Source organism: Papaver somniferum, chromosome 11 (genome assembly GCF_003573695.1).
Source record: "Papaver somniferum cultivar HN1 chromosome 11, ASM357369v1, whole genome shotgun sequence".
Taxonomy (NCBI): domain Eukaryota; kingdom Viridiplantae; phylum Streptophyta; class Magnoliopsida; order Ranunculales; family Papaveraceae; genus Papaver; species Papaver somniferum.
Window position 1 is genome coordinate 38,108,197 of NC_039368.1, and position 15,120 is coordinate 38,123,316.

The window sequence follows — 15,120 nt, forward strand, 5'->3', positions numbered from 1 at the left end:
GATCAAAACACAAGAACAAAAGTCTTCAAATTTTCGAAGTCTTCAATCTTCCATTTAATCTTCAAAGTAACAACCTGCAACAAAAAACTTGATTTCTTATTGATTTGTCGCACAGAACGGAGTCTGTTAACAATGGCAAATCAATGAATCTATCTTACGGATCTAGAAAGACTTAGATCCGTAGAAACGTTGATCTTTGATCTAGTTTGAGTGAGCCTTATATCAGAAGAGAAGGTTCTCAAGAATAAACAAACTAGGTGCAATCAAAGATTCAACAACCGTTAGTAAAATAAATCAATAATCCAAAACTAAAATAACAATGCAATCTTCTATTTTCCCACCAACGGTACTAATAAATCTTCTTGATCCCACATAAGTCTTTAAACCGAGGGGACGTAAGAGATTTCTCCTAATTAGGGTACTCTCCTCTCCGATAGGCGGCTCCACCAGTAACAACACAACTGAGGTAGTTTTGTTGTCTCTTAGGATTGTTTGCTAGAGATGCAAACTTAGGTATTTATAGATCAAGGAAGTTTGGACACCAAGGAATTTCCAAAACCGAAAATATTCTCAAGATATGCAATAAATAGCAAAATTCGATTTTTCATAATTCATGTAAATAAGATGCTCAAATCTTAATGTTGACATTATTCACATATCCACATTTACCAAATATATTTTCGGTATCTCTAATATTTCTAGAATAATACAAAATTCGGAAATATATTTTTGGATAATTTTTTGTGTTAAAACACAAAACGTGCTCAGATTGGGTTGAGATTTCTTGAGGCCGATTGCACATGTTCAAAGGGTCGGTTCCCCCTTGTTGCACATGTGCATAGGATCGGTTCCCCCTTATTTATGGTAACTACCTGTATTTGGTGCACATGTTCATAGGATCCGTTCCCCCAATATGTTGCACCTCTTACAAGGATCGATTCCCCTCTTGCAAATTTACTGCACCTCTCACTAGGATCGGTTCCCCTTTCACTAGATAAAAGTTGCTATTCACAATGCGTCGATCATACCATCTTGAGTAATTACTTAAGATCGGTTTTACTAATAAAAGCTATACCAATAACTTAAGTCAGGCCTCTGTGAATAGTTTTACCAAGAACATAAACAAGTTTATGATCGGTTATACACATCACACATATTGGTAGTTCAAAATAGATTTGAAATGAATAACAATACCAATAAGCCTAGCGATTTCCCTTTCGATCCACAAACGAGTTTATGAACTTACTTCCTTTAAACGAATGTAAGAACATTGTTTCATAGGATGAAATCTTCACTCACACCCATATACATAGTCATAGTAGCATCCACTATATTATGTCGATGTCATATTTACGAAGTTCGAAAGATAAACATTTTACTTCGTAATTCAATAAATTTCTTAGCACTTTGATCATAATAATATAACTTTGCATGTTATGTTTTCAATCTAAAAGATTTGAAAGAAACAAGATATATAAGGAACAAGTCAAGTCATGGTTACTAACCTCAAGCTGAAGGAGATGTCTTTGTTGTCTTTGATCCATCTTCAGATCTTTGTGAGTAACTAGAGCACAATACTTCTATCATTTCTAGTCTAACCTATTGAAGTTGACTGTGGTTTACATGTTAGCGACTCGAGTTTTGGAACTAAATTTTACAACCAATCTTGACTTACCAACGCTTGGTGGGTTCAAACGAGCAGTGCTCTAACAAAAACTAGTTAACTAGCCTAGTTTTTGTCTTGTCTAAAAGAAGCTACAGTTATTTTATGAATAATTGGAACCCGAGAAGAGAAATTGAGTTAATTCTGATCTCATTTGAGTCTTATCGAATAAAGAGATTATACATATTTAATCGGTTCGTTTTTGTAACTAAGTTCTATTAGTTAACATACTAAGGGAAAATTTCTTTGGGAAATTGTTTCTGAAATGGTATGTGAAACCTTCGTGCTTAACTCTTATAAATTGTACAAGTTCTTATGAATTTGTAAGATCTTTTCGATTTGCTCTTATGCTTATTCGTTTTTTTTATCATTTTTGTGACAAAAAGGGGGAGAAATATATGGAGTAAACAAGTGATTTATGATCACTAGGAAAGGACATATGTACTTAAAACGTTATATCTAACGAAAGAGTAAAGAATAGACTAAGGGGGAGAAATATATCATCATGATGTGTAGCATTTCATACTAGTATTGGATATAAGTGTGATTTCATCCTAAGAAACTATGTTTCGTTTCGTTAGTTTAAAGGAAATACATATACAAACTTGTTTCGTAATTGAAAAGAAATCGATAGGTGTTTTGGTCAGGTTTTCTATGAAGATCTTTTGGATGAAAAATTCGAACCTAATATGGGAATTTGGGTTGAACCGATCTTAACTTATGTTGAGAGTCAAGGTAGAACCAGTCTCTACCTATATTGGGATACTTGGTGGAACCGATCCTAGCTATTGTCAGGAGTCATGGTAGAACCGATATTTACCTAGTTATATTTGGAAACTTGGTAAACCCGATCTTAACCTTTGTTAGGAGTCATGGTAGAACCGTTCCCAAGAGAAAAACCAATATTCAATATTCACATATCACTTCAGGGTTTATGTGAGTTTGGAATTAAGGTTTGCTAGATAGGAAAGTTCCAGATGTCCACATTATGTGAACATGAACATAATTCTTATTACAGGTTGGATATTAGTTGGAAATATGAAAACCGAAATTAGGTACTTTATTGCATATCTTGAGAATCTTCCGGTTTTGGAATTTCATTGTTTTCCAAACAACCTTGGTCTATAAATAATGAAGTTTGTTTTTCTTACAAACTATCCTTAGCCAGGCAAACTTCATCATTTCTGGCGGAGCTGACTACTAGTATTACTATACCAGAGAGGAAAGTATCCTAATTAGGAGAATATCTCAGGTACTCTCATTTAAAGACTTCTTTGGGATCAAGAATCTCTAGCAAGTACCGCTGGTGGTAAACTAGACAAGAGCATCGTTAATCACTTTTCAATTATTGATTTGATTGACTAACGGTTATTGAAACTTTGTTTGAACCTAGTTTGATTATTCTTGAGATCCTTCTCTTCTGATATAAGGCCACTCAAAGTAGATCAAAGTATCGATGGGATCTTCAAAAAAAAAATTTATCTGAAGACAACTTGTAATCATCCATTGTTAATAGACTCCGTTATGTGCATGATCGATCATAAGTGGAATCAAGTTTTTGTGGTGCAGGTAAAATTGAAGACAACTAAAGACAAAAAGATTTTTATGATTGATTTCGCATCTTGTGATATTATTTTAGGCATGCTCATATGGATGAGGCTCGATACGTCTCCATAAAAATGCAACTCACGCATTATTTGTCAGGGTGAGGGTAAAATCACTCTTATGTAGCCATTTATTCACTTATAGACGCGTATACAATGGATATGATTCAAGGGACATATGCTTCTACATAGACGAATGCTTATCATATCGATCACAATTCGAACTTTGACAATGGTTTGGACACGAGACGGTCTCCAATAAGCAATGGTCTGCAATTAAGATCTTCAAGGAAAATAGGCAAAGAATAAAGGAGTGTGTTAGATCATTTCTCGGTTGAACCCACACATTTTGATATCTCAAACTTGTTGCCAATGTTAGGTGATCAAAATTATATTTTGATTTCTAGTCTACTAAGTCAAGTTTCTGATAGGTTATAATCGTAGTTGAGTATCAGAGATCACCCTTGAAGACTGAAGATCGACGAGAATTTGAAGATATTCTATATCAGGTATGTGAAGACTGAACCATTGTATTTTACTCACTATACCACCATTCTATCTATTGAGACTGTGTTGTATGACTTATAGTAGATTAACAAAGAAGATGTTTCGAGTCAACCTAGTCTTGCGAAAAATCTTGAAATTAATATGATTTAGCGATTGAATGTTCAAAGGTCCTTAACAATATTAATTATATGAATTTATTTGTGCATGAATTAAAAATTTCCCATACAAATGATTATATCACTTGGGAATGTTTCAAACATCAAAAGAGAGAAATATAAACTTATTGAATTTCTACTCATGGTAGGTTGGTGAACTCAGTTTGCAAACCATAGATATCTGAGATTCAGAAATAAAGGAAGGTTGGCGAACCGTAGTGAACTGATTTTATATGTTGGATTAATCGGCTAGCAGTTGGCGAACCCAGATCAAGAACTGTGGTCAACTGAGTTCTAGAGTCTATTAGGGTTGGCGAACCCGGTTCACGAACCGTAGCACCCTCACTCCTAAACAAGCCCTATGGTTGGAAAACTTGTACCAACTATCCTGACAATGTATAGCAGATGCTCAAAGACTTTATTATTTTAATATGTTTAGAAGTGCTAGATCTCTGTTAAAGACTTTATTGATTTATTAAACACTTGCGTGTTTGAATCATGATTAGTTTCTTAGGTGTTTAAATGAACATCAAGTAGCTTTTAGTTCTTTGGATAATTAACTTGCCAAACCGAACAATCACTATACACGGTTCAGTAACTGAACCAATATGTATAGTCTTCTATTACAATTTAAAGACCTATTTAGTTTGCTTGATTCTCAAGTTATCTTAGCTTGAATTCTAAGCTAACCTTAAACTGTAAATAGACCATCTCTGTCAACTGGGAAAATTAATCCCTGACACTTTGTGTCCTAGTTGATTCTAGAGTTGCCTCTATTGACCTTTTAGGTCTACGACTAAAAATACTTCGCTTGGGGATTCGTGAAGCCAGGTCCGACTATCTTTACCTTGATAGTTCATGTATCCTGATCTTGCTTTCTGTTATCGATGTTTTAGTAATCTCTTTCAGGCAAGATAAATAGTAATCATAAAGTTCTCTTCGTCTCGGAATTTGTGATTCCTGAAGATAGATATCTAAAGACTTCCTTAGTTGATCTTTCGACGATTGTTCTTGAGAGGTAGTTAAGAATCTAAGATCCTCTTTTGGAGTCGTAAGTTCCGGATTTGTGAGGTTTGCAAGCTTGTTATTCCAAAAAGATTTTCACACCATGATATTTGATCTAAACAGGAAATCAAATAGGCTTACCTGTTTGAGGCAGATTGGTATCACAACTCTCCACTTCGGCTGGAGCAAGTCTTAGGATGTAAAGGACGTCAGCTAAGGGAATCATGTGCATAGAACCTTGCGAGGTTCAAGAGACGTAAGGAGTGTGAATGTAACTGAATTGCTTGGAGGGTGGATTCAGTCTCAATTACATTCTATTCCGAAGTCTAATAGTATGCTGGTGTCTATAGCGGCTTAATATAGTGTGGTGTTTAATCTGGACGAGGTCCTAGGGTTTTTCTGCTATTGTGGTTTCTATGTTAACAAAATTTCTGGTGTTTGTGTTTTTCCTTTTCCGCATTATATTGTTTATCTTTATAATTGGGTTTACACAGGTTTGTAAGTATTCAATCTAAGTAGATACGTCCGCTTAATTGTAATCGATTACGAGACTAGTTCCTTGTAGAATTCATATCTTGAAAGATAGAAAACAAGTTTAATCACTTGACAGAATTCCGATTGAATTATTTGGATACGGGTAGATTGATCTTGAATATTAATTTTTGAGATCGTGCAAGTACTCTTCTTAATAATCAGGTTCAAGGACCCAGTGTCTATATATATACTGATTGAGTAGAGGTTGAGATATTAACTATATACATATTTTCAGGGATCATTAAGTTGGTCTACTTGCAATTGCGTTAAATTTTATCTATACATGTTGCCGAACGAAAAATTTGGATGTATATGGTATCCCCTATGTTTTCAAAGTGGTTGGTGCAAACTTCACGGAGGTCATACCAATCTTGACTTCCGAGACACCCTTGTTGGATGGTTCGGTGTTCTTGCCAAGTTCATTTATCTGCATATGACCGTGTGATAGAGATATGGGCACGTCACTATCATGGAGATTGTAACTCATGACCCTGAATCACATTATTTGCGAGGATTTCGCAAATATGGAGAGATTGATGTCTTCCTGTGAGAATCTATACTTTGACGTGAGATGGCTGCGGGAGTGGCTTAACTTCATTAAGGCTAGCTAGGATGCGTCGAACTAGGGTCCACGCATACTACAGAAGAACTTGGTAGCTGAAAAGATGGATCGGGTCAGGCAGCTAGTTTGAGACGTGGAGGTTGTCGTTAAGCAACAAGAAAGAGGTGTTCCTGCTAGATCACTTTCTTCAGATATTTTCTTTAGTCGCTTCTTGTATGTATTGAGTAGAGGAAGGGAACCATCATGCGTTTTTACTTGACGTGATCCCTAGCTTACTTGACTGCATATGTGAGTGGATGAAAACCTTTAGTTAAATTCGTAATAAAAAGCCCTGTCTTGCGCGAGCTTCACTCATGATGTTGTAGAAACTTTGTTCAGCGTCCGATTTCATCAGTTGACCCTAATTCTCGAACAAATGGTGGTGAAAAGTACGTGTGAAGTCGAACTTAGAAATCCAGATATTTTCAGCAGCAACACATTCCAGTGCATCAACCACATCTCTTAGATCCTGTATTGGAACGTTGAGCCCTTTTATCACGTTATAGCAGAGACATAGACGAACACTTTTTTTTTATCAAGGGTGTATTGCCTAATTCTCTACCACTAGTCACAGCTCGCCAGTTAACAGGCTGAAGTGCAAAGACACTACAAACTTTGGTTTACGTTCCCTTGTTCAGCTAAAGGAAAAAGTCCAAGCGAAAAGAAACCAGTAGAAACTCTAGTACGAAAAACTGCAAGAAACAAAACTTGACCGGAATTCTCTTTACCTCATTCACCTGTGATCACGACCTTTTGTTGGGATACTAGCGCCAATTTGAATATTCCTGGGCTGCCCATCCTTCCTTTGATTTTAAACCCTAACCCGTTTGACAAGTTCATGCTCCCAATAACCTTGACCAAACCATAGTTCGCCCTTCTATTTACCTATGCTATGACGTAGGCGGAAGAGTTGGGAATCCTACATGTATACTTTGAATTGGATGCAAATTAGTGGTGGAAGTAATGAAAGGAAATTACCAACAGTTAGCATGGGAGAATTAAGCACTCACTGAAGAAATTTGTACTAGATTAGGCCATCAGAACTCATGGGCTTGCAGGTTCATTAAGAGACAATGTAATAAGCCAGCAGGTAAACTTGGTAGGTATGTTAGATTTTTCAAAATTTCTCAAAATTGGTTAACATTATCCTCCTAATTTCATTGCTCAAGCAATATTAATGCAGGATGTAAACAATGTAACCGGTCTTTTTTAAGTGATACTTTTTTCATTGCATCAGAAAAATAAAAGTTCGAACTTATTCTGTGCATGCTACCGAGATATGAGTAGCTTGCCAATATTCCTACCTAACCCTATGTTAAACTTTGCCTTCAAAATTATGACATAGTGCATTTTAAAGTAACAAATTTCAGTTTTTAAGCTTTTTTGGTTTCGGAAAATGGGTCATCTGGCCAAATATTTTTAAAACATGGTTCTAATGGACGAGTAAAAATTAGTATGGGTGAAATGGACACCAAAAAATAGCAAGAATGAAACTGGATGCATCCTGATGTAAATTAAAAATAAGAAAAAGCATTTGAAAATGGGTAGGATGAAACTGTTCACATCCTGACTACTTTTACATTCTCTTCCATTTAAACAATATCAAATTTTACATGTCTTTTTCATCCAGGAATTGTTGTTATTGGGTTAATTGACCAATTTTGTGTTTTGGTTTTTGGTTCTCTTGGGTTGTAGGCATATGATGCGGATGATCTAATCTTTTTGGTCGTTAATATCTCTTCATCCCATTAGATCAAAACATGCATAACATTTGTTTTTTTAGTTTAATTTTGTTGGGTCACGGTCGATACTCCATGCTTTGGACGAGTAGCACTAGCTAAATTCTTTAGGAAACCAATGATGTAAGCTCATCTAATCTGACTAATCACGTGGAAGCGATTTACACAAATGTTCAAGCCAGACTTGATTAATGAGCCCACATCCATCAACGACTCAAATGAACCGATCACTGAAAGTTGGTAATTTAAGTTTTAGAGTAAATAAATTGCAGGCCATGTGGGTGTTTTTTTGTATTCATGCACTATATGGAAACCAGACCAGACGAGCTGAGGGGACCAACGTAATTATGGTAACCCTAGCTAGTAGCTCTCCAGTAATAGAAACCTTTCCACTTGTCTCTGCCCAATGAGCTTGAATTTCACCGCAGCACAGACGAGACAGAGAGCGAGAGTTGGTCTAAATGAAAAGTTAGATTGTGATAGATTGTGATCAAATAACAAACACATGCACTAGAAGTATGTAATTTGTCTAGTAAAATATGGCCAAGTTAGATTTTAATTAGTATTTAATAGGGGCATAACCTACGATTACATATATTTTCTACCAATTGTTCGTACATCCTATTTTAACTTTGTGGGACTTTATTGTGTACGTGATCAGGGAATGACTAAGTTATACGTAGAGATTTTGCTCCCCATGCGTACAAATGATTTTCATTCCCCTAGCTATATGATCAAATAATCAGATGATGTCTAAAACCAAAGTCGTCTAAATGATGACTCGATGGTCTGGTTTAAACCAAAGTCGTCTAAATGGATATCGGAGGTAATAGTAGTTAATTATCAGAGCATCTCCAGTGCTATTAATTAACCTCATGTGCCATATATGTCTTTTATGGTCTTGATCTTGTCCGTTTGATCTCCTCTTAATAACAAATATAAACACCACTGTTTTTTCCGGCCTGATCAGTTCCCGTAACTAACTATACATGATTATCTCCAATGTAGCATACAATTGCGAAATCTTTGTCTACACTCTACAGATATATATATATCTTCAAACCTAGCCAAGTTTCTTTTCTTTTTCTTTTTCTTTTCTTTTTTCTTTTTCTTTTTTTTTTTTTTGAAGCATCTAAAATATGTATCTCAGTATCTGATCTGAAATTCAATTAGTAAAAGAGTTACAAAAAGACAGAGGGTTCAAAAAGATGTTGCTACGTTAAACGTAACCTAGTAGAGAAATAAAACAATACGCAATATTCAATGAGAGAAAGCAAGCAATAAAGAAAATTAAGAGACAGAGAGATAGAGAGCAAGAGCAGAGAGTCAAATAAGTGTGAAGAATAATATGATGACCTAACCTGTGTACAGTGTACACAGTTCCTTAAAAAACAAAATTCCTTATGACTACTGATATTACTATGTTAACTTCACTGATAGACGGAACATGATTTTTTATCAGGGAAGTCTTATTCAACAGAATCATCATGATGATCTGTCGTCTTTTATTTAGGTCTAAGGTTTTGGCCAACACCCCCTCCTTTATTTTCTTACCTGTACGTCTTCTTTAGTAATCCATTATTCTCAAACCACTGCAAATTTACCCTAATTGGTAACCACCCACGATAACTTTGTATCTCAAATTCGTACCCAAGAAACTTCTTCCTACATGCATACGTCATTTCTCCATGTGACCCTAATTCTTTTCAAAATTACTATTCATGCCACTGCTCAGTTCTTCTCACTAATTTGTTTCAGAATAGAATATCAGGCTATGAACCAAAATTTTAACATGCTCGTTCTCCCAATCTCATTTTTTCTGAAATGGTAATAATTTATAAAGAAGATCAGGCTCGATATGCAACTACATGCATGGATTGTTTCTCTAGCTAGTTAGGATCCCATACAAGTTTAAAAATATACTAAGTTCCATAAACTCTATGTCTATGGATGAATGTGTATATAACTATATATACATGCGACTGAGACATTCTGGTAATTTTGTTTACAAATGAAGGGCATTTCGGTATAGTGTGTCATACACTGAATAAAGGAGGAACTTACTTGGAAGTGATTCACTGTTCACTCATACAATCATATACATGCACTACAAGTTCATGCATTGAATTCAACAACTGGTTATATCAAGCATTATGTATCCCATCAGATTAGAGAAGAAAAAGAAGATGGAAGAAGATTGAGACGATAAGGTAAGATGAAAGAAAACCCTAATTTACTTTTGGTAGTGCTCTCATCTTCCTTGTTTGTTGAACTTTCTTAATTCTTATCATAAATATAGTTGAACTAACTAATTTTTGGGTGTTTGATCACAAGACTTTAAAATTAATAGCTACTTCAATTTTGTCTACTTTTGATGACAGTTCTTTCTAACTAATAATATATATAGATAATGATTAATGTAATTTGTTTAAACCAAATTAAGTTTGCTTCCATAAATCATCCTTTCTTGTTCTTATTATCACTACTGCTACTCTGCTAGGTATATCACATGGCTAAATCTAGCCTTTACTTGTAGTTTCATGCATATTTTTTCTTTTTTATTGTTATCATGTCTAAATATCTAAATTAAGAAGACTGATTTCAAGAACAGAATTGTTTAAAACATTTGTAATTAATTACTTTTGCTGTATATAGGTTTTTTGCCCTAAACAAGAAGAAACAGATAACAGTACATCACCATATCAGCAGATATATTTAAGTATGGGAAGAGGTAAGATAGAGATTAGAAGGATTGAAAATTCGACGAACAGGCAAGTCACATTTTCAAAAAGAAGAGGAGGATTGTTGAAGAAAGCTCATGAACTTGCAGTTCTTTGTGATGCCCAGCTTGGGCTCATTATCTTCTCAAGTAGTGGCAAGATGTTTGAATACAGCTCTCCTCCATCCAAGTATATTCATTATCTACCCTTTCTGCTACTCTTTATTAAATTAAAACCCTAAATTTCTACTAATTTACTTATTAGATCTGTGATTGCATCTCTCTCTTTTACTCTCCCTAGCTAGTATGTCTTCGGTTCAATAAAAATAAATGTTGGATCTGATAATTTTCCGAGTGTTATGTATGCAGATTTTGATTGCTCTAGTTATGTGTATTTGATCTCAAGGTTGATCTATAAAATTCTTTTATTTTAGCCTTAGCTAATTAAGGCATAAATATATCTGTAGATTCAACTGATAACCATGAATCATGACATCTCTAGCTAAGCGAATGAAGATCTGACAAGTTCTATAAATTTCAAGTACTGATTAGTGATTTGCACGAATAACTGATAATTATATCTTTCCAATTTGATTAGACAGTGTAGTCTATAATTGATTATAATTTATTATCAGTACTAGCATATTTTGCACTTATTGAAGGTTCTTAACTTAAAACAAGTCACAAGAAGCTTCAGAAAAATATCAGTAAGAGTATATATACTGGTAATAATCCAATACTTGTATGTGTACGTGTCAAGGTTGATTATGCTAGAGTTTCAGTTCAATATACACGTTTTAGAAAGAAAACCTCAATTTAGCCCAGCTGCTTCATAAGTATCTAAAGATTCATTGGTTCCGAACTCATTTAATAGTATTACGTACTGGTTCTCTTTTTTATATGAAGAAAGGTTCTGATTTAATAAATCCACTAAATTGTATGTTCACAGTATGCGACAAATCATTGAGCGATACCAGAAGACTTCAGGAGTGCGCATTCAGGAGTACGATAACCAGGTTACAAAATCACTTGTCCCTCGATTACCTTAATATCAAATTTTAAGCTTGAAAATGCTTTAAAGAAAAAGAAAGATTAAGCTTGAAATTTTTGTCAATTGATTATATAAAGTGAGATAACTAAATGGTAAGTAATTATCTACACAGCAAATATTCACGGAAATAACGAGGATGAAGCATGAGACAGATAAACTTCAGGCTAAGATGAGACGGCATACGGGAGAGGATCTGAATGACTTACGTTATGACGATTTGGAACAACTGGAACTTCAACTTGAAAACTCCGTTAACAAAGTCAGAGCTAGGAAGGCAAGTATGCATTGCATATGCTTAGTTAACTACTACATTGTACCACTAGTTTGATTTAATCGAATTGGCTACTAATCAGTTCATGATACCCTAATCTCTCAATTAACTGCTTCCAAATTATGGCATCTTGACATGCTTGCTTATGACTGGATCAACCATCTTTACAGAACCAGCTTTTGCAGCAGCAGCTAGATAACCTGCGTAGAAAGGTAAACCTAGTTAAATTTGCACACGCGCAACTAAATTCTTCTCGAGCTACTTTAAGTGGACGTTTGTACTTCTGGCTAATGCTTATGCTTATGCATGTGGATGTATATGTGTGTAGGAGCAAATCCTGGAGCAGCAACACAACTACTTATGCCGTTATGTAAGTAATAAGATTATATAACTTCACTAATTAATTATCAATAGTGTGTGGTGTTCCCGTATGTGCGAATCCATTGTCCTTGACCTTGAATATCTTTACTGTTTAGTCTTTTCCAAGACGAGTTATTCTTACTGAAATCAGTGCGTATTTATATAGTTGGAGCAACAAGCATCTATGGAGGAGCATCATCGTCCTCAGTCATTACTTTTGGAACCTAAACTATCACTAAGTGGAGAAGAACAATCAGCAGTGGCTACTGCAACAGGGGGGGCAACCACATTTGATATTCACTTTGCAATGCAACCATACCATCCAGCTTATCAAGTGGATCAAGGGTGCAGCAGCAGCAGCAGACACAATAGTCGTAGCAGTCTTGAATTTTCTTCTCTTCTTCATCATCAACTTCATCCCTATCGTCTTCAGCCAACTCAACCTAACTTGCAAGAGGTAGTTACTGCTGATCAACTTCAACACCGTGGCCTGCAACTCTGGTACGTGTTTATATATATATCAACACATCCTTTAGTTAGCAAGCTAGGCATGTGCATACAAACTGTAGATGTACGAAATCCTTCATTAAGTGGCAGGAGCCGAATTCAAGTATTCATAATAATTAATTATTCGACATATGTAGTACTTATTGAACCCCGGGCCTGCAAGCTAATTGACACTCTTGTTTACTGTATGCGAGTTCTAGTTTGGGTGCTAAAAATAGTAGGAAATGAACATGAAGAAATAGTTTCATCTAAGGGTTCCAATAATTTATATGTATTAGGTCTCCGACTTATTTCCTTACTGTTTTAATTGGTTAGGCGAGCTTTTTTTTTTCCTGATCGAATTAATTATTACAACAGTAGAAGAACTGGACACCGACTAGTTAACTGCAATTTCTAATATATTCCTCTTCGAAAATTTTCAGAGTCACTGTAAAATTGCAAATGAAGCATCTTCATGAAGAGAAATACTGTTGCAAACTGAAGATGAAGGAAAAGATAAATCTATATACTTATAGTATGTGTGTTCTAAAGATACTATTTTCGTAATAAATTGTAAGGCAGATATGTACATGAACTGCAGTATAGTTGTGTTTCGTTCCTAGCTAGTTACAGTATTTAATTAATTATCATTTCATGAGTATGAGGTTCATTACACAGTTGGTTGGCTGGAAGCAATTGGTGTTTCTGGCTGAGATTTTATAATGCCTGCTTGCTGTTGCACGCACGCGCAGAGATATATATGAAGTATGAATTTGCTACTGCCACCTTCCATAATAATGGTATACCTTAATTGGCTTTGAAATCTCTCAGCATATATGTGTACACATATGAAGTGAAGGTGTTTCTAATTTCGGATAAAGGTCCTTATATTTAATAAATGATTCAAATATTAGAGAGGCATCAGTCATCACCCTTTTATGCAGCTTTAATTTCAATTTTAAGTTGAGTTTTTTTTTTTACTCACGCAGCTTAATTGTCAGACCAATAATCGGCTATTAAATAGAAAATCATGAGCCATGATGACATATAAATGGGGAAATTATCCATTTGGTATTATCTAGGAATTATCAAAGTACAGTACGTAGTACCACCAAATTAGTATGGAACAGCATTTCTGCGGTTCCACACCCATTCCATCTTAGACAATTTTATGAGGAATGGGGAAATTGGAAAAATGCTCCACAGTAACTTGTGGGAAATATTTCATTGTGAATGCCCATTCGGTCACTTTTTCGATCCAACCCAGTTAAGTCACTTGTGTGGGATAACGTGCGAAAAACAAATAAATGTACCCTTCATAATTTAGGGTCCAGGCTTTGGTTTCCAGGGTTCATGGCTTATAGTTCAGGATTTACATATTTTCAATATATTTTTTTTGAAGCATGAAATTTATTAAATTACTAAGAGACTATTACAGGAGGATACATAGTGTCCCAAGATTCAACAATTACAAGTAAACTGGTAAGCCATGAATCTACGGTAACATGATACTGGAGCTGAATAGCAATCTTCGTGTCGGAGTTGCATCGGAGGCGGATGTTGGTGTCGAAGGTCGAAAGGCCTTCGGTCAATGCTTTCCACAAGAAAAGTTGTATTTTTGATGGACACACTAGTGTTCGCAAGAACTCAGATGATGGTAGAGATTTCCGATGCAATTGATTGAAGGTTCTAGTCATGATTTAGTATCTTGATGCTGTGGTGAGCTGCCCAAGTGATATCCGTCCATTCCTTTGATTTTCGGCTCGATCCATAACTTCAAAATGAGTCAACTTTGATTGAGACTTGAGGTAGAATCCAATCTCTTCTTTCTGAAGGGCTAGTATTACTAGTGCTAATATGCTATTAGCAAGGCTACTAAAACTGTAACTAAGTAACTAGGAAACTGTAGACTCCAACTAGATTACAACTTACAACGACAAGGATTAAAGAAACTAATACAATAAACACTAAAGAGCTGCTCCGTAAATCTAGACAGATACTGAGCGTGCAAACAGGTAGCTATATATAAAACGAAAGACTGAGAAGACACCCTAGACTAATACTAAATAACGTGAAGACAGGTTGCTATAACTTGAGACAAACAAAACTTGAAGTTTGATGTCTTCCGGCCTATAGAAACTACAGTTGAACTTTAGTTCTAGATTATGTGATACGTTTGGCATGAACTGCTGGGATTCTCATTAATCATATTGATGGATGTTGAAGTTGAAGTTTTATGCTGCTTAGGAGTCTTGAAATGCTGGGATTCTCATTAAACCATATTGACGGGATAAGTTGAAGATGTTGTTTCATGCTGCTTGGAAGAGTCTTGCTGAAGACGTATATAGAAATCAAAAGATCGACAAAGTCGAAGTAGCTCATAATGCATAAAGCCCCGGGATAATCCAGAATAGCGTGAAAACAA

At 35.3% G+C, this 15,120-nt stretch overlaps 1 protein-coding gene across 2 annotated transcripts; it reads left to right on the forward strand.

Annotated features, from left to right (window-relative positions):
* The first annotated feature begins 9,723 nt into the window (after positions 1–9,723).
* Positions 9,724–13,567, forward strand: LOC113323481 (MADS-box protein GGM13-like). 2 transcript variants are annotated; one of them, XM_026571797.1, is made up of 8 exons: positions 9,724–10,018; positions 10,464–10,717; positions 11,477–11,543; positions 11,691–11,852; positions 12,020–12,061; positions 12,178–12,219; positions 12,376–12,710; positions 13,139–13,566. In XM_026571797.1, coding segments are annotated over exons 2-8 (837 nt in total). In that variant the 5' UTR covers positions 9,724–10,018; positions 10,464–10,529; the 3' UTR covers positions 13,140–13,566. The 2 variants fall into 2 exon arrangements, with proteins under 2 accessions (XP_026427582.1, XP_026427583.1); XM_026571798.1 differs by lacking the exon at positions 9,724–10,018 and adding an exon at positions 10,248–10,308 and having other exon boundaries at positions 13,139–13,567.
* The last annotated feature ends 1,553 nt before the right edge of the window (positions 13,568–15,120 follow it).